This window comes from Strigops habroptila, chromosome 18 (assembly GCF_004027225.2).
Source record: "Strigops habroptila isolate Jane chromosome 18, bStrHab1.2.pri, whole genome shotgun sequence".
Lineage (NCBI taxonomy): Eukaryota > Metazoa > Chordata > Aves > Psittaciformes > Psittacidae > Strigops > Strigops habroptila.
The window spans coordinates 2,544,893-2,570,869 of record NC_044294.2 but is presented as its reverse complement, the minus strand read 5'-3'; the positions used below and the strand labels follow the sequence as shown (position 1 = coordinate 2,570,869).

General features: G+C 54.2%; 1 protein-coding gene across 4 annotated transcripts in view; it reads right to left on the bottom strand.

Moving 5' to 3' along the window:
• The window catches only part of CCND3 (cyclin D3), a 35,638-nt gene that overhangs the window by 3,720 nt on the left and 5,941 nt on the right, over positions 1-25,977 (bottom strand). The window contains exons 1-4 of one of the 4 annotated variants that reach the window (XM_030473662.1): positions 17,938-18,698; positions 5,417-5,632; positions 453-612; positions 95-237 (exon numbers count right to left, since the gene is read on the bottom strand). In XM_030473662.1, the coding sequence (XP_030329522.1) occupies positions 95-237; positions 453-612; positions 5,417-5,587 (474 nt within the window). In that variant the 5' untranslated portion in view covers positions 5,588-5,632; positions 17,938-18,698. Of the gene's footprint in view, positions 1-94; positions 238-452; positions 613-5,416; positions 5,633-7,327; positions 7,606-14,618; positions 15,351-17,937; positions 18,699-25,977 lie in introns of those variants that run through there. The other 3 variants (XM_030473660.1, XM_030473659.1, XM_030473658.1) reach the window with 3 other exon arrangements.

The following is a 25,977-nucleotide window of genomic DNA, read 5'->3' as shown; positions in this document are numbered from 1 at the left end:
AAACCTGCCCTGGTGCAGCTTGAGGCTGTTCCCTCTTGCCCTCTCCAAGAGGAGCGGGCAGCAGCAGGAGGAAGGGTCTCCCGTGAGCACTCACCACCTCGGTGCCGGTGATGCTGGCCAGGAGCTCGGTCATGGCCTCGCCGCTGAAGCCGCTCACAGAGACCGTGAGGCCGTGGATAGCGGCTCCGATGCTGCCTGTGGCGATCATGGACGGGGGGTACATGGCAAAAGTGTAGTCTAGAGCCAGGACACAAGGGGTGGGAAGAAGCAGCAGTTAGTAAGGATGCAACACAGGCCTTCAATTTCCCTGGAAAACTAGAGGGACCAGACCAAGGTGTCTCTCCCACTTAGCAGAGAAACCACAGGAGCACGGAATGGTTTGGGTGGGAAGGGACATTCAAGCTCCCTGCACGCAGCACCCCAGGGTGGCTCCAATGGGAGAAGGCACCCACCTGTGGCACACAGGGCGATGAAGGTCTGTGCGTGTTTCTTCACCAGCTCCATCTTGTCCTTTGGCAGCGGGAGACGATAGAGGATGTGAGCCAGGAAATCATTGGCGATCACCGAGACCAGGTCCCACTTTAGCTTCTCCAGGACCAGAATCTCCCAATCCTGCGGGATCAGATGGACAGCACGTTACACAGTGGGGCTGGGGCAGGCAGAAACACTCAGTGGCTTCAAGGGCAGATAGGACCAGGGCTTGGGGAAGGGACAGTAGAGCAGCGCAAGCCATGAAGCAGGGAAGAAAAGAGGGAATATCCCTGCTCTGCAGCTATGGCACAAATCCAGCCTGGAGCTGTTGCAAAGCCAGGAGTAAAGATCAAGAAGAGGCTTCTGCTTCCCAAGGCGCAGTGGGATTAGTCTTTAACACTCCTCTGCTTTGCCCACAGAGGAAAAACCAGAGCAAGGAGCAGTAGGCACCATTCCCATATTCCTTCTTCACTCCCAGCTAGGTGCTGGGTGCTGCCAGTGTCTCCATGTGTGTTGTGGTGCTCTCTCTAAGCATCTGAGCAGAGATTTCTGCAGTATCCTTCCTGAGCAATGTGCAAGCTGGGAAGAGATGGTGGGAATGCCGAGTGTCCCCATGGATTTCAGCTGGAGCCCGGGCTGCTCCTCTCACCTCTTCCAGCCCTGGCCATTAGACCCAACACCAAGCTCTTGGCAGCAGCATCACCCAGCAAGTCCCAGTGGTACCACGGTGATACCAAAGCACCCATCCAGCAAGGGGAGCCCCACGATTCAAGCCTTAGCACCAGATTTGGGTGCCCAGCATTCAGCTCCCTGCTCTGCCACCAATGTCAAGGTCTACGTGCCTCAGCTCCAGCAGCAGCTGAATCCAGCTCAGAGGCAGCGGGGTCCAGGGATGCCAGAAAGGAGACACCCCCATGTGCCCCCCCGCCAGCAGGGACAGTGGCCCTGCAGGAGCTGAAGCTGCAGGTCTGGGAGGGCAGAGCTGAACTGGGATTTGTATCAGGTATCCCTGTTTCAGGCCCTGGTCCTCCCCAGCAGAGCAGCTATTCTTTTCCAAGCCATTTAGGATTACAAGGTCAGTGCTGCTCACAAGGGGCTGCCCAACAGATGGGTTTGAAGAAGTGAGAGTTGTCGTAAGGGCAGAGCTTCATTTTCTCCTTCTTCTTTTGCTTAAACCCACTTTTTCCCCCCTTACACAACAGCGTCCTTTGGAGTTGCTCAAACTGCAGCATTGCTCAACCCCCTGCGAGGCCAAACGTGCCGGTTGCTATTTCCCTTTCCTGCGCTTTTCCCACCAGGACACGCTGCTCTCCCACACGGATGCCAACCTGCCAGGCCAAATCCACAGGATAAAAGCAAGAAGAAACCTGGTGCTGAGCTCCAGAGCCTGAGGATCGCAGCACAGGTCCCTGAGTGCCTGGGGATGGGAACAGAAGGGTTGGAACAGGGATAGGGCTTGGGAAGAACACACCGTGTAGTGCTGGCCAGTGGTTAAACTGCAGCAACACAGCAAGGACAGAGCCCCTGGAGATGGAGAGTTCCATGTGTTGTCCCTGTCACCCATCTGGATCCCACCAAAGGCAGGGAAAGGTGGTTGCTCGCTCCTGCATCAGCCCAGTTTCCTGGGAAGGGGCCCAGGACCCTGCTGACACCTTCAGCATCACTGCCCAAGCGGGAGAGGTGGAGGCAGCTCCAGCCCGAGCTCCCCATGTGAGCTGGGAGCACGGCCCGATGGCAGCGCCACGGAGAACGTCAAAAGGAGGACGCGGAGGTGGCTGCTCCCAAAGCAAACCCAAAGGGGATCATCACAGCCCAGAGGAGAGCTCCTGAGCAGAGGCAGCACCCGCCCAGCACCATCTGGGCTCTTGCTGCTTAGGCCTATCCTCCCAAAGCATGCAATGCCCATATTGGTGGGGCAGAGCCCCTGGCCCTGCTGGGACACATTCTGTGCCAAGGAGAAGATCCAGGGTGCAGAGCAGCTCAGCCATGAGGGACACGCTGGCTCCTGCTGCACCAGGACAGGGTCCACAGCCTGTCTGCAATGCACCCCAGCACCAAGGACTGGCACCAGCCCACAGGGAAGCCTCTCTGCTGCCAAACCACCCTGCTCCTCTCCCGCTATCCCTCGGGACTTCCCGCTCCCAGCAGCGTGTCCGAATCCCTGAATCCCTTCATCTGTGGGAGAAGCAGAACAAAAGCTGCAGGAGACAGGTCTGTGCCTGCAAGCATCCTTTTCCTGGCATTCTGTTTGGCACTAAGTGAACCAGTCTCTGGCCAGCTAATGGGAGAGAGGAGGGAAAGTGGGAAACATCCCTTTGTTTCTGTGGCCTGCAGAGCCCACCCTCCTCATGGAAGGGCTGTGGGCTGCCCACTGAGCATCCCAGCACTAGGAATGCACCAGTCCCCTGGGCAGAGCTCCTCAGGCCTGGCCAGCATCTCCAAGCTGGAATTGTGCAGCAGCCAAGCTTCCCTTTGCAGGCTCGCTGCCCTGAGTCTCCTGGCTCAAAACACACAAAACCAGAGGAGGAAAGCAGCCCTCAGTGACAGGTTCAAGCCACAAGCAGAGGCTCTTTTACTCCATTTAGAGCTCTGCAAACCCAGGCTGGGCTGTGACAGTGTCCTCACGCAGTGACAGTCACTGTGTGTGACCCTCACCCGCTGTGCCTACGGGGAGCCCGTGACACCCCAGCCGGTGAAGCCCAGCTCCCCCCTGCAGCACAAAAGGAAGCTGTGCTCGAGTTTGTCACCCGTGTTGATAAGGTGCCACCTCACATGAGCACCGGCTCGATGAGACACCGGCTGATGCGCTCTCCAGCTGACTCAAAGAGGGTGGAAGATGCTGCTGGGGCTCCTTGGCCCCACAGCCGCCCCAGTGCTGAGACACAGCTACAGAAATGAGCAGCCGTGAAAGTCCGTTTGCAAGTGTTTAACCGGGGGCAAAACGTGTGTTTCCAGTGTTCGAGTCTGGATGTTGAGAGAGAAGGTGCCAACATCGGGTGCAGGAACAGCCACATCCATCCGAGCAGAAGGTAAAGCAGTACAACAGGAGCGTGATGGAACATCAGTGCTCCATCACAACTAATGTCCTCATCTCTTACTTTCACTGCTGCTCCCTTCATTACCCACCCAGTGGCTGGATCCTGATGTCTTTACTAGGTGATACCTGGCACTTTGCAAGCCTGACCTTAGGATTTCAGCAGCAAGCCAATGCACTAGGAGCAACTCAGACAGATAAACGTGACCTACAGCTGCTCTCCCAACCTTTCAGCAGCTCGACAGCCTCTTGCAGAGGCCAGAGAAGCCTTTATACAAAGAGAGAGGTGGGTTAGATAACGCCCTTGACGGAAATCCAACTTCCTCCAAATGGACAAGTCCCTCGTTGCATCATTTCCTTCTCCCTAGAATAACTTCATCAAGATTTTGTTTCGGCCGTGGCCCTTCTAAAGCGCTGAGCTGGTGCCAAGCATCCCGGCAAGAGGAGGAAGCAAACCACTGGGAATGGGAGGCAGCTTCCTCTGCAAGGCCGGGAGGATGCGCTGGAAGCCGGAATGGCAGCGATCCATGAGAAGAAGCCAGGATGCTCCATTGTCCAAACCTTGATGAAGAAGCTCCCCTTCCCCTCCCCACCCTCTTCCACTACAAGACGGTGAAAGAGAAGTGACATTAGCACAGAGGAGGAAAACAGCAGCTCACCCGGGTTTTGTCATCGGGGTGTTAACTCTTGTCAGGTCCCAAAGCAAAGACAAATCCTTCGTGGATCTTCAGATGTTACTTCCACTCCCTCTCTCCAGTGGAAAAGTGGAGCAAGATCTGCTCCAAACAGGGTTAAACACCCACCAAAGGCAAGCCTGGTGGTGGGCAGGGAAGGATGATCCTGGGCTATGCAGCATCTCCTGCCCAGACATCCACAAACACCTCAGGGCTGTGGCTGGCTCGTGGTGCCTTTGCCAAACACTGGGAATAAATCCCTGTGCTGATGGGTGCTCACAGCATCCCCTTGGGAAAGAGAAAAGGGATCCTATGTGCCTGGAAAAGCTCTCTTTGGCCATCCCAAAGTAAAGGACTCTTGACTCCCAAAATGAAGCCACTCTTGTCCATCTCCACTGCATATTGATTCTGGGGCAAGAGCAAAGGCTCCAGAGATGTTGCACGGGCTCTGCCTGCCCCACATCTCCTCACCGCTCTCCTTTGGAAGCTACAAACACAGCCCAAGATTCAACTGAATAAAATCAACCAGCAAATCCTCACCCAGAATAAAGCACCAAAGAAATGAGGAGGAAGCGCAGGGAGAGGTGTGGAGGTGAGGGGGGCTCCCCAGCCTCCACTGGCACTTGGAAAAACCACGTTCACAGCAGAGTTCCCCCGTTACTGGCTTCCGAGTCACACCTGAAAGCGTTGTGGGTTCCCTCCCACCCTGGGGATCATCTCACCCACCCCAAACCTCCCCCCAAGAGGTGCTTTATCAGGCTCTGACTAACCCTGAGAACCTCTCATAGGCAAACGGTCTCCAGGGTGTTTGTCACTCGGAGCGGGGCGGCCGCTTCCTCCTCAGCTACCGGCACAAAAGGCCCCCAGGAAAAGGGTTCTGCAACTTCCACCCCTCCTGAACTCAAGAGCTTTGGATCTTTGCTTTACACTTGTAACAGTCTCGAGACTGATTTTACTGGTCAACTCTCCACTGAAAGCTTCATTCTCCATCCTGGTGTTTGGAAATGAGTCTCCCACATCACAGCTTCCCACAGCAGAGAGGAGGAAAGGTCTTCATCGACAGACATCACACCCCCACCGGGGCAAGGAGGAGTAAAGGTTGGTTGGGGAATGCAGAGGAAGGTGAAGAAGTGGGGGAAGGAGAAGAGGAGGAGGCAGGGATGCTGCCAAGCAGCAGGATGCAGGAGATAAGAGAGCTGGCAGGAGGTAGAGGGCTCTTGGAGATAGGGGTGGTTACCACGAGCTGCTGAGGCGTGATGGAGTTGTCTGTGTAGATGCAGAGCTTCTCCACGGTCAGGGGCATGGTTTCTCGCAGCTTGGAGGCCAGGAGCATGCAGACTGCTCCCAGGAGCTGCAAGTGGTTCTTCCGCACGGGCACTGAGGACAGGTAGCGATCCACGTAGTTCATGGCCAAGGGGAAGACCTCTTCTTCACACTTCTGCTCCTCACACACCTGACAACACCCAATGACAGAAAGAAAAGGAGGTTTTAATGAGCACAGGACTCCCCAGATCCTGCCTGGGCCACAGCTTCAACGCTTCTGGTTGTGGTGGAGTTTCACACTTGATCTGCAGGGCTTTGAAGGCACCTTTAGAGCTAAGGAGTAAATTAGCTGCAGGCATTAAGGCCGTGATTTTGGTGGGATTACACCCAGCTGGAGATGGAACAGGGCAGGACCCACAGCCACCAGTGTGGCAATTCCACCTGAAGTGGTGCAGAGACACGAGAAGAATCAATGGCAGAGCCCAAAAGTCCTCCTCCCTCAGCCACACTTGTACCACAGCCACGTCCAGAATGCAGGAGCCCTGCATTTCATCCTCTGCTCTTATTTCTCAACCAGTATCAAAGCACTTGTCATATTTTACTTCCTTCTTTCAACATAACCATAAAAACACTGTGGTTTCTCCTCACACAGCAGCCAATGCCACCATTCTCCTGCCAGCAGCACCGAGGACACTGACATGCACGGTCACCATCACTGCCAAGTGTCATCTGCCTCTTGGCTGCCCACAGGGCTTCCCAGGAACAGGCTCCAAAGCAGCATTCCCTCAACCAGCCTTCTCAGAAAGGGAATTGCAGAAACAGAACAGCAGGGAAAGGAAAAAAACCCCAACTTTAGAAGCAAGATGGTCATTATTTCCTTTGACAGGAGCAGCTTCTTGCAGCGGCAGCGGGGTGGGAGCAGACAGGCTCTATCCTGTGTCATTTGTCCTTTGCAGATCTGTTCTTTCTCTCTTTGTCGAGGCTCTGGCCACCTCATGAAGAGGCCCATGAGATTCCCACTCACCCACCCCCAAACTGCATCCCGCACACAGCCCCATTCAGTTTGGGTTTAGGGAAGTAAATGGTAGTGGTGGTGTTTTCCCCCTTTGAGCGGGCACTTTCAGCCCTGCTCAGGCACTGCTGAGCTCTGCCCAGTCTCGGGGAGCGGGGAGCAAACGGGGGTGACAGCAGCACGGCAGCAATAGCACTTGGGCCACGACAACCCCGTGCAATGCTCCAGGCGTGGGGAAAGGGGCTGGTGCAGGGCCTGGAGCACAAGTGGGATGAGGAATGGCTGATGGGGGGGTTCAGTCTGGAGAAGAGAAGGCTCAGGGGGGACCTTATCGCTCTCTACAACTGCCTGACAGGAGGATGGAGCCAGGAGGGGGCTGGTCTCTGCTCCCAAGGAACAAGGGATGGGACAAGAGGAAATGGCCTCAAGCTGCACCAGGAGAGGTTTAGGTGGAGATGAGGAACAATTCCTTCTCCAAAGGGTGCTCAGGCATTGGAACAGGCTGCCCAGGGCAGGGCTGGAGTCACCGGCCCTGGGGGTGCTCACACACCGTGTGTTCGAGGCCCTCAGTGCCATGGGTTAGTGGCGGCCTTGGCAGCGCTGGGGTAAAGGTTGGACTGGATGACCCTAAAGGTCTTTTCCAACGGAGCTGGTGCTGTGACTCCAGCCGGCACAGAGATACCGCCCTGCTGCAGGCTCCTTCCTCACCCCGCAACCCCCCCCATACCGGACACCCGACCTCCGGCGCACCCCGAGCCCTGAGGCTTCGGGGCTTTCCTGTCCCCTGGGTTGTCCCTCGCACCCCGAGTCCCCAGCAAAAGGGAGGATGCTCCTGCGGCGGGAGTGGGGCAGTGTGTAGGGGGGGGCCCGTACCTCCAGCATCCAGAAAGCCAGCATCTTCCGCATGTAGGGCTTGATCTCCCGCTGCACGCAGTGGAAGTAGGAGGCGCGGGGACTGTACCGCTCCTCCAGGCTCAGCAGGTTCTGCAGCACCCGCCGGTCCCCCAGGAGCTGCGGGTCGTGCTCGGCGCGGGGAACGCGGGGGACGGCTTCCACGCACAGCAGCTCCATGGGCACGGAGGGGCAGGGAATGGACGGGAAGGCAGGATGGGACGGGAGGGACGGAGGAGCAGCCACCCCACCGGCTCCGCGGACGCCGGGAACTGGCGGCGCTCGCAGGGGGCGGAGCCAGCGCCCAGCCCGCGCCGACCCGCGCAACCCGAGCGGCGGAGCCACCGCCGCCTCCAGCCAATCCGCGACCAGAAAGCGGGCGGTGGCCACGCCCCCGGGGGCGGGGCGAGAGGCGCGCCGGCGGGCTCACAGCACGTGGGGCGGCCGCGGGGCCGCTGCTGCCATGTTGGAGCTGATGGAAGGGGGGGACACCGGGATCGGTCGCCCCCGGGCTCATCCCGTCCCCTCCACGGCGGCACCGGGTCCCCCCCGGCACCCGCTGTGCTTGCAGGGGCCGCTGCCCGCTCTCCGCAGCGCAGGCAGGCTGCGGAGGGGCAGCCCGGGGGTGCAGCGAGGCTGCTGTCAACCCGACCTCCACAGTTCTATGACCAATTTATTCAGCATTTCCTCCTATATCTTTTCTTTTCCGTGTGTGTCTGCCCGAAGTCCTTCAAGGCTATGAAAATAATCAGCTGTGTACATACTTGGAGCCGGTCCTACAAAGGCTTCTACAAGTTCCCCTCATGTTACTCCTGGTGCAGCTCCCCAGGAGATAGCGACTGCGGTGTCTGCCCAGATAAGGCTTTGTCAGGCTTGGCTGGGTTTTCTGAATAAGTAACAATTGTTTGGAAATGCCTTTGCAAACTGTACGCTGAGCAGCCCGTTCCTCTGGGAATTTCAAAGTCTTCGGGGTCAGTCTGCACTGACTTCCATAGGGCAGGAATTGCTCTGTGCTGGTACCCGAGGTTAGTGCTGCTTGACCCAGCACTAATTGCTTTGTAGTCTCAGAAGGGGAAGGCTGTCACTCCGGACACATTGCTCTGATATGGTTTATACCATACAACAATTCCCTAACTGGAAGGGGGGAAGGATTGCCTTCCAACCTGCAAATGAAAAGCTCCTCACATTAGCTCAGGGATCTGCTTTTAATGGGAGCTCCCAATCCCAGCTCCAAAAGCAACCTGCCTGATGGAATGACCAGCCTGGCTAAGCCTCCCCAGCACTGGGATGGTGCCGCAATGGGGCATTTGCAGCAGCAGTTGGGACCAAATGATTCTAATGACAAATGTGAGCGATGGGACCTCTCACAGCTCCTGCTCCGGGCTCCCACAGCCACTCCTGGCTGCGCGCCCAGCCGTGGGTGCTGCCGCCACCTTCCTTTGTGCAGGGCCCTGTCCATTACTTCCCAGCACAGGATCCCTGGGCACAGGGAATGGGATGGATACAGGCTGCTCCTGTTCAGAAGGGAATGGAGCAATGGGATTTGGAACAAGGAAGGACTTTTGGGATGCAGCACCACACAAAGGGGAACACCCGACCGGTTCTGCTGGGGTATCCCTCACTATATACACACGTAACGTGGTTTAAAGCCAAGGACCAAAGCACCAAAGAAGTGATGTGCCACAACAGCCATTCCTCCTCCCACAAGTCACTTCTCCGGGTGTCATTCTGACACATTTAGGACTTTCCTTGTATTTTCAGTCCTCTAAAAAGAGTCTCTTAATGCAGAACAAGTTAATAAGCACAAGCAAAACACGCCTGAAGCCTTTGTTCTCCCTCCTCAGCAGTTCTGTTGTTGTTGTTGCAAATGGAAAATGTCTTTTTGAGGAGAGGTTGAGAGGTTCCACTCGTGACAGTGAACACACGTCACACACGGAACACTCACTTCATGCACTGGGATCCCCTTTCTACACATGGCTTTGGTTTTCTGCAAGGGATGTGCCACTGCCTGAGAACATCCAGCACGGAGATGGGAACTGGAGGAAGGAGAAGGGGTGAGAATTAGATTGCTCCCATCCCTGCTGTAAAACGAAGAAGAGGAATTTGAGATGAGGTTCTCGAATCCCTTTCCCCACTTTCTTTCACCTTACAAATAAATCTTCGGTGGTGTGGGCAAGAAACATCTGAAGAATCTATGGGAAACATGTCTGTGGACCAGTCAGCTGCTTTTAATCCGGGAGGACCCCCCCAGCTCTTTCATTGTGAGCAGCATCCCCCACTTGTGAGGGGAAGAGAAGGGCCCCACGGCCCACATTTATAGTAAAAATAGACAGCAGCTATTTGCTTTAGTCAGGCAAAGGGAAACCACAGCACTTGGGTTCTTGGTCCTTCTGGTTTTTGGGCTGTGCCTCTTGAAATTGAAAGTTTTAGACCTTTTCCCAGACTTGATGGTGGTTGTCCCAGTGCCCGGGACACCAGTGGGCTCGGTGGCCACCGCGCACCCAGCGGCACATCAGGGCCGGTTGCACAAGGAAGTGTTCCCTCCACATGATGACTTGGCAAAAGCGAGGCCTCTGCAAGCCACAGGATCAGGCTGGAAAGGGGCAAATTACAGACTGTGGGTGTCCCAAAAAGCCTCTCGTGGGCGTGTGCGGAGGGAAAAGAGAAAATTCCAGGAAAGCCCAATTTTGGTCGCTGCTGTGCGGAGATAGGCAGCTTCCTGGCTTTGGCGACATCAGGAAAGGAAATTCCTGCAGAGGAAACTTGAAAACCCCTGATGGGCTCCAGACTTCCAGGATCTCCAACCAGCAGTGTTGTTCTTTGCTGAGTCATGAGGGGAGAGGGCATTTTTGGGGTATGTTAATGATGAATTTAAAAGGAGGACCAGTGACTGGAGCTTTTAAAGGGGTAGGGAGGATGCTGGGCTGATGCTGAGGGGCTGCTGGTGTCCGTTGTTGGGATGGCCATTCAAAAGGGACACATGAGTAAGGTCTTGGCTCCAGGAGGCTTTTATCCATGTCACTGTGCACTGGCCCTGCAGGCTGTCAGGCAGCACGATCAGCACCTTTTCTGCACTGGTTTCCATGTCTTTTACATCTGCCTTCAGCCCAATTTTGATCTACCAAGAGCTGAGTGATCTTCCTCCTCAATCATATTGTGACTATGGTGTCATCAGTGACAGCGAAATGAAACTGCTTAACATACACCAAGGACTTGAAAACCAAATCCAATGAGCAAATAACTACATCATTTGCTAGAGGAAATCCCCTCAAAAGAATAAAAACCAGGTACCATTTTGTGCATGTGTGGGAAAGGGTGAAGATGGTCTTTCACACTTTATGGTTTGATGATTTCAAGGCACTTCAAACATAGAATCCCAGCCTGGTTTGGGTTGAAGGGACCTTAAAGCTCATCCAGTTCCAAGGGCAGGGGCACCTTCCACTAGAGCAGGTTGCTCCAAGCCCCTGTGTCCAGCCTGGCCTTGAACACCGCCAGGGATGGGGCAGCCACAGCTTCTCTGGGCACCCTGTGCCAGCGCCTCAGCACCCTCACAGGGAAGAGCTTCTGCCTCAGAGCTCATCTCAATCTCCCCTCTGGCAGGTTAAAGCCATTCCCCTTGGCCTGTCCCCACATCCCTTGTCCAAAGCCCCTCTCTGTATTCCTTGTAGCCCCCCTTTAGCTATCAGAAAACTGTTTTATTATATTTTACATCCAATTTTCCCCAAAGGGGAGAGATATTGCAACTATTCCCAGCAGGACCAAGGGCTGTGGCACACAGGGGCTGGGGAGGACAGAGCAGAGGAGCAGGTCAGGCTGAGATGCACATCCCCAGGCGCAGGGATGGTGGCTGTGGGGCAGGTCACTGCAGGGCCCATCAGCCCAGGGCAGACGCTGCTGTGGTGTGGGCACGGGGAGCTGAGGGTTTCCATGCTCAAACACAAGCCTCCTCTCTGCCCCCAGAGCTTTCCTCGTCTTATTCATTCCTAACATAGGAAAAATGCTTTCACTGAGCTGAAGGGAAGTTGGGTTGAGTACAAGTTTAACATCTGACCCCGGGGGATGTGTTTCCTAATACCTTTCCCATTACTGGCAACCACTGCATTCCCTTTCCTCTGACTTGGTCAGGCTGTGGAGTGTAACTAATCACTTTGGGGTGATATCATCTGAACACGGAGTCTCAGCCATGCTTAGATAGATCCAGTGATGATGAGGATTGTGAAGAAGCTAAAACTTGCTGCTTTGAAGGCCAAAGTGCAGCTTTTCCATTGACTGAAAGCCCCGTCTTAGAGCAGTTATCTCATTAAACAGAACCAGAAGTGGGGCTTGTTGATGCTCTTGGGGTTTCTGCTCTATCCCTGCACCTGAGCATGCCTGGTCCTGGGCTATAGCTCAGTTTAAGCTCAGATTTGGCTCCAGATGAGCCAGCCCAGTTTCCCTCAGGGAACCACTGAGGCCAGCAGAGATTTCAGTGGAGTTTCACCTGATGTTTTCTGTAAAGCATTGGAACAGCTTTGCCTCCATCTGTCATTTCAGCCGCTGGTTTCTGCCTTAGTTCCTTTTCCTAACAAAATCTAAACTGAGTCACCTTTTCATTGCCTCAAACTCAAAACCAGCGTGAGCCACCCCCAGGTGAATGCTCACTTTGGCTCCCCAAAGGCCCATTTCAGACACCAGCCAAATTGAGCTGGTAGAGATTGAAAGAAAGACCAGAGAAGAAACATGCAAAGCTGAAACCAATCAATTTCAGAAGGCAAATGGGGCCTGGAAAGCCCCCGGGGGTGTGTGGGGGATATATTTAGTTCATTTCAGGGGATTATCTGTGGCTGCCAAATATGCAAATTGTTATAAAACACTGCCCTGCAATTTTACATCTCCAACATGCCTCTGTTACAACACCCTGCCCTTGTCCAGCCTTCCTGCCTTCCCCTGTCCTGAACTCATCTCGCTGCCCACGTCCTGCACAGATCAGATGCGTTTGGGTTTCTCTAAGAGCTTTTGCTTGCACGACACCGTGCAGCTGATGGGGCAGGAGCACAAAGTGCCAGGCAATGGGGCTGGGCCAGCTCGAGGCTTCCCAAAGGTGCAGGGAGAAAGGGAACGTGCTGTGGCTGTCCTGGAGAAAGGGTCAGTCCTGCCTGGAGAAGTGAGGAGGAGGAAGGGGAGACCTTAGAGCAGCTCCAGTGCCTAAAGGGGCTACAGGAAACCTGGAGAGGGGCTTTGGACAAGGGATGTAGGGACAGGCCAAGGGGAATGGCTTTAACCTGCCAGAGGGGAGATTGAGATGAGCTCTGAGGCAGAAGCTCTTCCCTATGAGGGTGCTGAGGCGCTGGCACAGGGTGCCCAGAGAAGCTGTGGCTGCCCCATCCCTGGCAGTGTTCAAGGCCAGGTTGGACACAGGGGCTTGGAGCAACCTGCTCTGGTGGAAGGTGTCCCTGCCCTTGGAACTGGATGAGCTTTAAGGTCCCTTCAACCCAAACCAGGCTGGGATTCCATGATTCTATGAAGGGGGGACTGGCCCAGCTGGAACAAAAGCAGGGAGAAAGGAAAATCCTTTACTTCTGGGAGCGCATCAGGACAGGGCAGAGGGTGGGCTCAGAGGGGCGCCAGCAATGGGCAGGTAAAATCTCAAGTGAGTCCGTGCTGGATGCAGTTCCCCAGAGGGAGGACACGTTGTGTGCATGGGAGTGTTTTGGGGGGTAGAAAGAAAACGACTTGGGGTGCACCTGGTTGTGTCTGCTTCAGCACAGGCTGGAGGGGGGCTTTGAACTAGAGGCAGAGCTTGAAGGCGAGAAGCCTTTACCAAGAGCTGGCTGCTGCCGCTCGCTTCGCCTCTGGTATAACTGAAAGGAAACAGCTTGTACCAAGCCCACAGCAGCCAGAACGTGCGTGTGCAGCAGGCTGAGCCGCTCTCACCTCCAGCCCCACAGCTGTGTGTGGTGGCAGACCCCAGGGACCATCCCAAAGCCACCACCCCTGCTGCCAAGCCGGCTTCACCGCGCTCAGGCAACGCACGCACGGCACACGTGTCCCCCCCCAGGCAGGGAGGAAGGATGCTCGTCCCGCCGGTTCAAACTGCAAAGCCAAAAAGGGGAGATGTTTAGGACCTACAAACCCCAGTGATCAAGTAGAAGGGAAGAGGAATGTCTCAGCCCTGTGCTAATAAATGGAAGCACAACCCACACAGCATCACCTGCAGCTTTGAGGACAAGTCTCCTGCTGTAAGTGTTACGCTGTGCTCGCAGAACAGCCTCTCCTGAAGGCACAAATGTATTTCTTGTGACTGTCACTGCCAGGTACCTGTGTATACCCCAACAGATGCAGAGAGATCAGCTTCCCTGAGATGCTGTAATCAAATCTGGATGCATTTCTCCCAGCAGTTCTGGTGGCTGGATTATCTACAGATGCTTCTGCATTCATGTCATCAGTAATTACTGCCATTAACAACACACTCATGAGATACACACCCTGTGAACACATCCACAGCACCAGGCAAGGAGCATCCCCACTGCACTGAGCTTTGCTGGAGTGATTCCAGTGGTTGCCCAATACATGAACCATTTCTTCCAACACTCACGTTTGCCCTGAGCCCAGGAGTTGCTGCTCCTGCCCCCTCTGCCCTCTCTTAAGCATCACAGTGGCAAAGATGATGCCTCCTGAGATATCCTAAGCTGAAATTAGAGGTTTCTATGGCTGGCTGAGTTAGAAAAAGGGGTATTTTGTCTTACTCAACTATTGCTACCAGAGCCAGGCTTCAGCCACCCCAAAAGCAAGTCCACAGCTTGTGCTCGTGCCCTGTACCTGTGAGCAGAACCACCACCCTCACTGCACTACCAGAGCCTGAGCAGAAGAGCATCAGATCCACTGCACTAGCAGAGTCAGCCTCCCACCAGGATACTCTCTGTAGCAATTCAAATAGGAACTTCCTTCCCACTGCGAGCTGACAAACAAAAGCGTTCCTGCAATCAGGCAGGAGTGCTTCTGAGTTTGTTTCTGCACCTCTTGAGCATGATTTAGGTGGTGAGCTGGCAGACCATGGCCCCAAAACAAGTGCTGACATCTGGCCAGCGAACAGCCTGTGCCAGGGGCTGAGCCGGACTGATTTCAGGGTGAAATCCAGCTGGATAAGCTCTGCCCTGGCTGCTGCCACAGGGCTCATCCCTGGTATCTGCTCCACACTGAAGAACACTCTGGTGCTACCTGTACTTTGAAACTGCACAACATAAGCAAAAGATGAGGGATGGCAGCAGAGGAATGCAGGAGCATCCCTGCTTCCCAGCGAGGGCACTGGAATGACTTGCTCCTCGCTCCCAGCAGATGAAGGCCAGGCCTTGACAAGGAGCCATCACCTCCCTGGTGATCTTCCAGAGCAGACAAAAGGGATCTTGTTGTTGGCTCTTCTTCACCTCCGTGGAGGGGGAGCCTCCCTGCTGCACAGCCCCCCTGCCAGTCCCCCGTGCAATGATAAGTGCAGAACTGCTGCACAGCCCCATCATCGGAGCTGCTGATAGCTGCACAGCTCGAGTCAGGAGCACAGGGCTTGTCAGCCCTACTGGGCACTGTCAGCACCAAAACAACATCTCCTCCTTCCTAACACAGTTGAGCCAAAGTCCATTGCAGGCAGCTGAAGGATGCTGGCCCAGCAGCTATAGAAGCAGCTGGAGATGCTGGAGCTCGAGATGCTGGTTTGGACCCATAAAGGTGTTACACTGCCAGGTAAGTGGCTGTCACTGGGGCACTGCAGGGATTACTGAGCTGTGCCAGGGGATGTGACCTCTCTGGGAAGCCATATCCCTGCTGGAAGCCTATGAGGGAATCAGGAGCATGTGACAGATGAACACACAAGGAACACAGGGATAAGGACACATGGGCTGTCATGGCCTGGCGGGTGCAGCTTTGCTGCCCCTTTGCCCTGGAATGCCCCTGCCTCTGCTCTGGAAGTGTGACTTGGAACTGAGATCGCTGGAGTCTCTCCTTTGGCTTCTCCTTCTGCACGTTGGACCAACCTGGTCCCCTGGCCAAGCTGAACTTCTTCATGGGACCCTAGGGAGAAGAAGAGGAGATACACACCTCTCCCACCCAGCACACCAGGGCAAGCAGGGGAGAACCGAATGGGTGGAGAGCTGCAAACAGCAAGAGGATAAAAGGGACTCTTCAACAGGGACTGGAGTGACAGGACAAGGGGTGATGGGTTCAAACTGAAACAGGGGAAGCTCAGGTTGGATCTTAGGCAGAAGTGAGGGTGCTGAGGCGCTGGCACAGGGTGCCCAGAGAAGCTGTGGCTGCCCCATCCCTGGCAGTGTTCAAGGCCAGGTTGGACACAGGGGCTTGGAGCAACCTGCTCTAGTGGAACGTGTCCCTGCCCGTGGCAGGGGGTTGGAGCTGGATGAGCTTTAAGGTCCCTTCAACCCAAACCATTCCATGATTCTATGAAGCACGCAGAGAACTGGGCACAGGGAGGAAGATGCAGAGCATCGCTCTGCTCAATCTGTGACAAATGTGTGGCTCAGCTGGCAAGGTGACAGGAGATGCTGCTCTGACACAGCCAAGAAGCTTGCATTTCCCAGGCTCAGCTCCGAGCAGCACACATGATGGGGAGCAAAGTGACTTGTTTCTCCTCCCACCTGAAGGGCTTCTTGCACTCAGACAAGGCAAATGTCAAACTGGCACCAGATTTTGACTTGTGAGCCCAGGCAGAGACAGAAGCTGGGAAGATGCACACTTAAAAGAGCCAGGAAGGATAAGGAGAGAAGAAGAAAAGCTGAATCAGGGATGAAGGGCTGGATTCTCAAAGGCACTCAGCAGATGTTTGTTCTCCAGGTGGTGGAAGAAGCAGGGTCTGGATTATTCTCAGCCAAAGCAAAGTGTGACTATATTTGTCTAAGAGCATTTACTGCTGTACCTCTGCTGGCAAATAAACCTCCCACAGCTCAAGAACAAGTGACAGTGGTGAAGCACGGACCAGAGCTACATCTTCTGAGGCCCAGAAGTGGTTCATGGGGCAGGCAGAGGTGTATAGGAGTGATGGCTGTGCTAAAGGAAATGCTCATTACTGGGTGAAACACAGAAACTGAGACTACTGCAGTTACTGAAGGAAATCAGAGCTGGGTCAGTAGAGACTCAAAAGATGGGGGGGGATAAACCAAAATATGGGAAAATACTACTATTACTGCTGATGTTCTCAAGGCCTGCAGAGATCACTATCACAGGCTACACCCCGGCTGGCCCCAGGGCACCCCGGTACTCGGGTACCCAAAACTCAGCTCTGACAGGGTGGAGTTGGCAGCATCTGCACCAGCTCTGGCCCTCCGCCCGCCCCAGGGCAAGAGCAGCCTCACTCAGCAAAACAAGAGCCTTCAGAGGATGTTTTTCTCCAACAAGGCTGGGAAAGTGTTTGAGTTTTCTACCTGAAAACCAAATCCAGCCATTGTCCCATTCTGCCCGGTCAGCCTCTGTCCTTGGCATGCTGCAAGAGGAAGTTCAGGTTGGACATAAGGAAGTTCTTCCGTGTGAGGGTGGTGAGGCACTGGAACAGGGTGCCCAAAGAAGTGGATGCTCCATCCCTGGCAGTGTTCAAGGCCAGGTTGGACAGAGCCTTGGGTGACATGGTCCAGTGTGAAGCGCCCCTGCCCATGGCAGGGGGTTGGAACTGGATGATCTTAAGGTCCTTTCCAACCCAAACCATTCTCTGGTTCGTTGTGGGGTAGAAGCAGCAGGATTTGGCTGTGAGACCATAAAGGGGAATTTTTCCTGAGGCTGCAGGACACAGACACGGGCTGTGGGTCCCTGTCTGCCCCAGCCCCAGCGCTGCAGCCCAGGCCTCACCACAGCGGGTCCCCCTGCGCTGCAGCACGGCCCGAGCTGGGCAGGAAACATTCCTCCCATCCCACAGACATCTGCCTGGTCTGCAGCAGGATGAACCCAAGACCTCGCAGTGCTTCCACCCTGTTTGCTAAAGAAACAAGCCCCACGTAACCCTGCTGCCTGTGCCTGTGTTCTCTTTCCCATCAATTCTTAGTCCTTTAGCTGATTTCAACCAAGCTGGACTGACTTGAGCAGGTAAAGGTACCACTGGTGTTACATCCCCATGAGTCTCCTACAAGCAGGAGAGACTCAAATCACTTCCACTGAGAAACAGACTCAGTCCTTCACAGACACTGGGTAACACACACAGGAGCTTCAGTTCTGACCTCGCTGCCCATGGAAAGGGTCTGGAAGGATCTGCTGCACCACGGCATGACCTGGGATGTGGGATGCTAAACCCAAGTCCAAGACTTGCTTCCTCCTGTCCAGGATTCTCAGTCTGGGCCCAGGCTGGCTCCAGCCAGTGCAGCAGGGACACGTTTTCCCTGTTCTAAGAGACATCCAAGCAGAGAAAGGAAAAAGCAGCATTTTCCTGCCAGTGTTTGCCCTGGGGACTGTCAGCTCCGGCACAGCCCCAGCACGCAGAGGAGCAGGGCTGGGCTCTGCACGGAGCAGGGCATCAGATGCCTCCAGCATCCACCTTGTTGCACCCTTCATCAGCAAGAAACTGGGAGTAGCTTTTGCCTTGACCCTTCAGCAAAGCACCCAGCACGTCACCCACATCCCTCCACCCCCCCGGCTCTGCAGAGGACACTTCCCTTCAGTTTTTGTCCCCTTGCTGCCACCTCAGAGCTCTTCAGTGTCTCAATGCTTAATCGTGCATCCCAGCTCCTGTGTTATCTGGGCCCCGAGGCCACCCTGGAGGCATGGCCATGCCACAAAGGTCAGAGATAAGGAAAAGAGCCTTTTATGCTCCTGTCTCCATGCCGGGGCTTCCTAGAATCGAGCTGCCCTCAAAAAGAGGCAGATGACAAAGAACTACATGGGGACAGAGACTGATAGTGCTTCCATAAGTGCCCTGCACTGTCCTTTAATGCCCAGGCAGGAGAGAGAGGCAGCCCTATGGTATCATCAGGCTCATATCCCTGTGCACAGAGAAGCCTAAGGCCAGCAAGGAGAGATGTACAGACACAAGTGAACACACTCATGGCCTGGAAGAGGCAGAGGTGCACCAGTGTCCTCCAGCTGCTGCAGCCTGGCAGGGAGGCCTGGGAGTGTTTAAAGAGGATGAGATCGATGCCAGAGCTGGGAGCCAGCACAAAGCCTCAGACTTCCCTCCACAGCCCGGGCTGAGGCTGGCGATGGGTCACAGGGGCAGGATGCTGAGCACAGAGCTGGTGTCGAGGCTGAGGCACAGGGAATTCCCACTCAGGTTACCGGGCAGGCAGCACTGGAGGGGTCTGGGAACCAATTCCTGAGCTGAGTGAAAATAACCTCTCGCTTTTCATCAGTGATAAATGAGGTGGATGGAGCAGCAAGATCATACACACTGAATCACACCTTTCTAGGCCTGCACGTTTTAAAGTGTGCCTCTTTCCATCAGAGCTGCTGTGAGCTTTGCTCCCAGCTTAGGTGAACAGTGAGAGCTTTGGGAACATCCATCCCTGCAGCTGAGCAGTGATGAATCAAAGCAAAGTGCTTTGATGCTGCACGTTTCCCAAGCAGGCAATGCAAATGCTGCTGCTGCTGCTTCTGGATGAAGGAAGCTCATGGAATACCTGTTTATTTTATAACTGGAATAAGATTAGATGTCCTGTTGTACTGCCTGACCCCGTCCCTCTCACCAAGAGAGGTGGTGAGGAGCACAGATGGCCACGAACAGCACGTCAGGCTGTGTTCAGCCCTGCAGGGCTGAGGTTCTGCATGACCCTCAGCAAGTGCAGCCCATGCACCGTGCCTCAGTTTCCCCTCCTGTCACACTTTGAGGCTGATTCACAGGACTCAGGGGTTTGATAATTCATGCATTTTGTGGCTTTTCTGTCCTCCTTAACTTCTTGACTGGGCATATAAATACCATCTGCCCATGGCCACAGAGCACAGAGTCAAAGCGTGTGGCTTTGATTTACGAGGCCTCCATTCAGTGCAGTTGCCTCCCTCTGCAGTTCCCATGGGAAAGCTGCTCTTCACTTCCTATCCAAAATCTCTTGGATGGTATGGCTGGGAGCTGAAGCACAACCACCTCTTTCTGCCTTTGCTACAGTCTGCTCAAAGTGCTGCTTCTCTCTCGCTGTGCTGAAGGGGTTGAAGGAACAAAAGGCACCAGGTTAATGGGAGATACAGGTACTGGGTTTAAAAATCTTGGTTATCCAACCTCATGCACAATGTGAGGAGGAAATGAGCACATGGAAGCATGGCCAGAACACAACCTACCTGCACACAGCACCCCACCACTGTGTACAACTGCTGCACCACAGCCTACAGGAACACTGGGACACCCTTTGGCTCCCAGCAGAAAGGCTGGTGCCAAAGGCTTTAGCCCCCAACATTCCCGCCAGTAAATCCGTTTTACCTTTCTGTCTGCATGTGCAGTGCTGGGGAGAGCCACGCTGCTGGGCCTGGGGCTGTTACAGCACATAACTGACTGGCAATAACCTCCAGGATTAATATTTGCACCTCGTCAGTCTCCTGCCAGGGCAGCTCCTTCCTCCAGCCCCACTCTCCTCCATCACTGTCCCCTGCTACTGCCTGGTTATGAAGTGATGCCAAGTGTCTGCATGACTTGGTTTAGGACAGAGCTTGTGATCCCTCTGAAAGAGGAGAGACACATTCATCTAAGTGTCAGCTATGCCTGGGAACACATCAACCAGAGACACCAGAAGCTAACAGTGTACCCTGGAAACTCCTGCTTGGGTCAGTGGATGGACTCAGCTCTGAATACCAGCTTGATGCCCATGGAAACAGCAGATCTCTCTTTTTCAGGCCCACACTGCTGGAGATTACAGTTGATCCTAGTTAGGAATAAACTAAAGCAGGGACTGGGTATTCATCCTTCTGAACCTGACAGGGTTTTCCTGCTAGATGGGGTTAGGAGCTGCTGCAAGGCCAAGACCAGACTCCTGTCTTGTGCTGTTATAGCCATCAAAATCCCAACTGATTCCTTCCCTGATGCAAATACAAGTCCTCAGCCCCTGCACACCCAGGAGCAGGGAGCTCAGCCTGTGCCCAGTGATGGCTGCAGGGTCCCATCCCATGGCCCAGCAGCTCAGATGGTGACATACAACAGGTTTAAAGCCAGGGCTTGATGTTTGCCCTCAGTTATCCCCTTGAGACCCCCTCGACCTCAACGGGCTCCCACGTGCAGCACAAAGCAGCTCCTCCAGCCCCACAACATGCAAACTTATTTTTACCTGCCAGAGATGTTTAAAGTATGCACAAGTGTTTATTTACTTCCTGCAGTGAAAGTTAAGGGGGGGGGGGGGGTGGAAATAGATGCTCAGCAACGATCTCTGCTCACCTGCAGAGGCTGATGGTTGGCTGCACAGCTGAGCCCTGCACTGCTGCCCTACAGACACACCACTTCCCACTCCCCAGCTCTTGGCACTTCTTGCACCTGCAGCTCTGGCTCCTCCAAGCCCTCAGGCCCAGTGAGGTGCCCAAAGATGCTGTGTCTGCTCACATCCACATCACAAAGTATGTGGATGATGCTTTGAGCTAGACCTGCAAACCCCTGCTTTAGAGCAGGGATGGTGTTTGGAGAGCAGAGGTGATGCTGGCAGTCCTCAGCCCCCCAAAAGGTCTGCTGTACTTAGGCCCACTGTTTCCTACATTTAACCCTTCAGCTTTGCAAGCTGACAGGTTCCAAGAGCTTAAACAGTTGCATCAGAGTGAAAACCAACTGCAAGAGAGGCAGGAGGTGAATGTGGCACAAGAGCTTTGAGGAGAGATGGGAGCAGGGACGTTACACAACATCTCAGCAGCAGTTTCCCTGCACACACTGTCACAGCTCTGGTTTTCCCAGCTCTGGTGCTGTCAGTGCTGCTCTCACACCCCATTCCCTGTTTGCATGTCATGAAACACCCAGCAGAGCTCAGCCTCCCCTTGCATCACAAGCAATATTGGGGTTGGATCCTTCCCTGCGCTGACCAAGCCATGCCACAGGTCTAGATGTCACCCAGGCCAGGCAGGGCTCTCTCTTGGGCAAGAGAAAGCTGCTGAGAGAGCTTCTGGGTAAAGCTGAGAAGTGTCATCTCCCCACATGAAGGATTTGGGGGAATCTCTGCAAAAATCTGAGCCTCTCTGGGGTATTTCCAATGGAGAGGCTGAGCTGGGCTCTGATTGTCAATGCAAGTAAATAGACCAGGCAGACCTCCCATCTTTATTTAGTCATAGATTTCCTGGCTCGGGCCAGGAATCTAAACAGAGCTGGTTTGAAAGGTGCTTTCCATAAGGCTGGAGTCCATCTGTGCTTGCCTGGACTTAGCTCCCCCATAAAACATGTGCATATAGAAACCTGAGCTGTCCTGAAGAGCAGAAGTACCTGAATGCTCCAGTTTAGGACAAGCTGCTTTCAACTGAAAAGCTTTGCAAGAGACAGCCCAACCACATATGGGAAGGAATAAGGTGAATTGTGCAAAGAACAATTAGGACTGGATCAAGCTGATCTGCATCCATCTGTGTGGGGCAGGAGATCAGCCCCACTCTGCTTTGGGCCTCCAAAATGCCTCCCAGAGGCAGCTCTGGGGTGGCCGCAAACAGGGATGCAGGATGGAGCTGGCTGCAAACAGGGATGCAGGATGGAGCTGGCTGCAAACAGGGATGCAGGATGGAGCTGGCTGCAAACAGGGATGCAGGATGGAGCTGGCTGCAAACAGGGATGCAGGATGGAGCTGGCTGCAAACAGGGATGCAGGATGGAGCTGGCTGCACAGGGATGTGCTGCTCCTCACCTCTGATAAGGGTGAGGAGGTGGTGGCAGCTAAACCCCGCAGCAGAGTTGCTTTGGGCATCATCAGATGCTGGTGTTGAGGCAGCAGAGCAGGTCTCACCAGGGCACTGCAGGCACTTTGCACACACAGCCCATGGGTTGATGCAAGGATCAAGGCAGGACCCTTCATCTCAGAGCTCTGGGGCTGTTCCCTTCATCTCCCCCTCGCCCAAGCTGTGGTTCTTGCACTGCCAGCACGTTGCTTACCTCAACTACACGCAAGGGCAGAAGGACACGAGGCAGCACTCCTGCACCAGCTCCGACTTCTGCTCTCAAATAGGAAGTTGATAAAACCCTCGCTTTTTGGTTGCAAAAAGAAAATCAGATTTCAAAACCACTGGCAGAAAGGCTCCAGAGTCCCTTCTGCAGCGGGCCTGGCGTTAACCCTTTGCAGAAGGCAGCTGGGGCTGACACCAGATACCTTGGTCCTGCCTTGCTCACCTCTTTGGGGGCTTTTCGCCCTCCCCAAGCTGCTGTTTACATTCTCTTGTAACACTGCTTTTACCTTGGGACCTATCGGATGGCAAAGCTGCTTTCATCCATGAGCAGGATGGGGGGTGGAGAGGAGGGAGGAAAAGAAAGGGAAGGAAAAACTGCTGTGTCAGCTCATGTGCACCCACTGCAAAGGATGAGCAGAGAGGAAAGAGAAAGCCAGTGCCAGGTTGGATGGCAAAACCCTCTCAGCAAAACCCTTGGCTCCTGGGGGAAGATCCAGCTCCTCAGTGACTACCATGGCCTTTCCCAGCCCCAACATCCTGATTCCAAAAGACAACTCACAGAAGAGCCAAGTTTCACCCTTGTTTGGAAGTGGATTTTCCACCCAGCTGCCACTCTTGTGCTTGAGAATCCCTCTCAAGGGACAGACACGCAGTGACCTATAGATCTGCAGGGCTGCAGAGGTGCCGTTCAGCACCTCAGAACACCCATAGCCATGCTCAAGAAAGCACTTGGCACACACAACACCCCAGAGGACTGAGCCCTCATGGTTACTGCAGGGATCCACACTGTCATGGCTCTTTGGATTAGAAAGATTAGGCCTGGGGAGGGGGGCTTCACTTTGGGAAGTCACAATTTCAGCATCTTTCTAACTAAGTACAGAAAGTGCCACTAGAAGAGGCTGGTTTTCAGGTGGTTTTGCCCATTTCCTTTGCTGCCCTGGCCTAGAGAGATGGTGCTGAGCCTGGTAGAGGTGTAGAAAGAGGCCCACAGCAGCCAGAACATGAAGACCATCAGCTAAGCAGTTCTCCACACACACATATATATTTAATGGAGTTAGGAAGCAGCCTGCTCCCAAGGGAAGAGATTCCCCAGTTCCTGGGAGGCAGCAGATTTGTCTCACCTCTCAACACACACAAACACCTCTTTGGAAGCCTCCTGCCACGCAATGGAGCAGCACAAACCCTGCCCAGCAGCCCTGTCCCCTTTGCAATGTCCTTGTCATGCTGTAGGTTGCAGAAAACCTTTGCAGAAGGTCCCAAGCATCTGGCTTTGCAGCAGGCAGGATCTGGCAGCTCTGTGATTCTCACCCCTTTCCCCTCCTCTGTTACTGCCTCTTCTCTATCAGCCTGTGACGAAATGGAGCATGTTCAACCGCTGCAGCCAGATGTGGGACCCCCTTCGTTTGTTAGAAGAAAGAAAAGAAAGCAAAGAATCAGAATCACATGTGGTGACAGTTGTCTGCATGTGAAACAGGGCCCGGAGCCCTCTGTGGATGCCCCAGCCACAGGATCCTTGCTTGGGCCATGGGAACTCGAGTTATCAGCCCTTCAGAGACCCAGTCTTAGAGACTGACCCCCAAGTAGACCCTGTTGTCAGGGAGGGTGAGGAACCCTCACCCCACATGCCCTCCTGTACACCCCTCCCTTGGAAGTCAATGCAGATCAGAGTCCTCTTGCCCAAGGAGCCTTTTGAGCACAGACCTGCTCTTCCCCATCTCCACGGGTCTTGCTGCCCTCAAAGATCCCCTTTCCTCCAGCCAAACCAGATGGTTCTACAGCCATGGAAAGCTTGTGCCACATCTGCCTTAGGGCAGCCTCACTTGCTCCCAGCCCAAGTGTCACCCTGAGTTCCACCAAACCCCCTCTCCATTACACTTCAGTAGGCGCCTATTGCCACCAGCCCCAGGAACATCAGTTCTTGGGGTGACACCAGCATCCTTTTGGCTTGCTAGAGGTCCTCACAGACAAACCCAAGTGACACACAGCCCTGCTCTGAGGAGAGCATTGTCCAGGGAGCATCAGCCAGTGTCACCAGTTTCTACCCACAAATATTTTCTTCCCTTTTTTTGCCATTTCCTAGGACAAGGAATATTCTGGAATTTCCCAGCCCATCATCACTCGGTCGGACCCTCAAAACACCAGGCCTACAAGTGTTTAGGGAGTTGCACAAGAGGGGCAGCAGCAGAGCCAAGCCAGAAATGTGGTTATGGAGAAAGCTTCAGCCTTAGAGAGGAAGAGACATGAGGGAGGAGGAAGGGAGATGCTCTCCATCCCCATGCCCAGAGCAGGGGGGGGAACAGACACAAGCAGCCTATCGCTGCCCCCCAGCTGGTGCAGCTCCCTGGAGCCAGTGGGGACAGGGCTGTCATCTGTGTGAGCCTTTATCAGCTGCTCTTTCTGCTTTGGGTCTGTCTTGCTCCGAACTCTCGATTTCCAAAAAGGGTGGGAGATGTCCTGGAATCAGCAGCACATCCTGAACAGCTGCTGCCAGCCCCTATCTCTGCCTCACCCCTTGTGCTGCTGCTGCAGCCCCAGAGAACAAGCTGCTAACACAGAGACCTCAAGGAGGGACCTTACACCACAAGTCCAGAGCGGTCCAGATGGCTGGTGGGGTTCAGTTTGGGGTTCCCATCATGTGTGGCTGATCCAAGGCTTCCACAGAGTGACTGAGCTCCTGTGGGAAGAGCTGTGTGGAGAAAACAAGCAGTTTTCCCAGCTCAGGCTTACTCCAGGCCATGACCTGGAGCCCCTTTTGACTCTCAAAGAGGAGAGGAAAGAGAGTTGTTTCAACACCCAAGGCATGGAGCAAGTGGCATGAAGATGGCATTGCCTGCACCTCCAGCATGGGCAATGGGATTCTTCCATGGCCATGGGTAGAAGAAGGAGGTACATATGGACATGGACACCGAGGTCTCTCCACCCATCTGCACAAAGACAATTAAGCATCTAATTCCAGTTGGAATAAGTCTCCGATCCAGCAAAAGCAGTTCTTTTTGGGGGGTGTATGATTATAAAGACATTAAGCAATGCAGCTCCTGAAATCAAGGCAGGCCTTCAAAAAGGCAGGTTCTTTGTGGCAGTCCTTGAAGGAAAAGTGATTTAACAAACCTCCCTCTCCCACCAGCCTAGTTCAGGATTCCTTCCCCAGAAGCCTCCCTTTTCCCCCAAGGATCCTGTTTTGAGCCCAGATGAATAAACTTCACACTTTGTTCTTAGGAAGAATCTTTTATCAGCTTCTTGCCCCGATAGTGACAGTTTTCATTTCATCTGAAGATAGGAATGGGGAGCTGGAATTGATCAAACAAGAATCAGTCCAAACCCAAGCTCTAAGCTCAGCCTGAACCTGTTGAGAAGGTCCCATAAGTTCACAGAAGTTCCTACATTTCATCCATTGCTGCTGCTTCTGTATTTGCAGCATCCCACTGGGAAGAAAAAAGGGACTTTCATCAGGCTGAGCTCAAATTTACAGCTACAGGCACTTGCTCAAAGTGCTTTGCTAAGAAGCACTCATGCTTCAAATGACAGATTTAATGGGCAAATGAAGGTGACAGCAGACTCGCTCAACCCCAATACTGTCACCTCCTCTTGCAAGAGTGGGCAGCTCCCAAATCTTCCAGTCAAATCACTGCT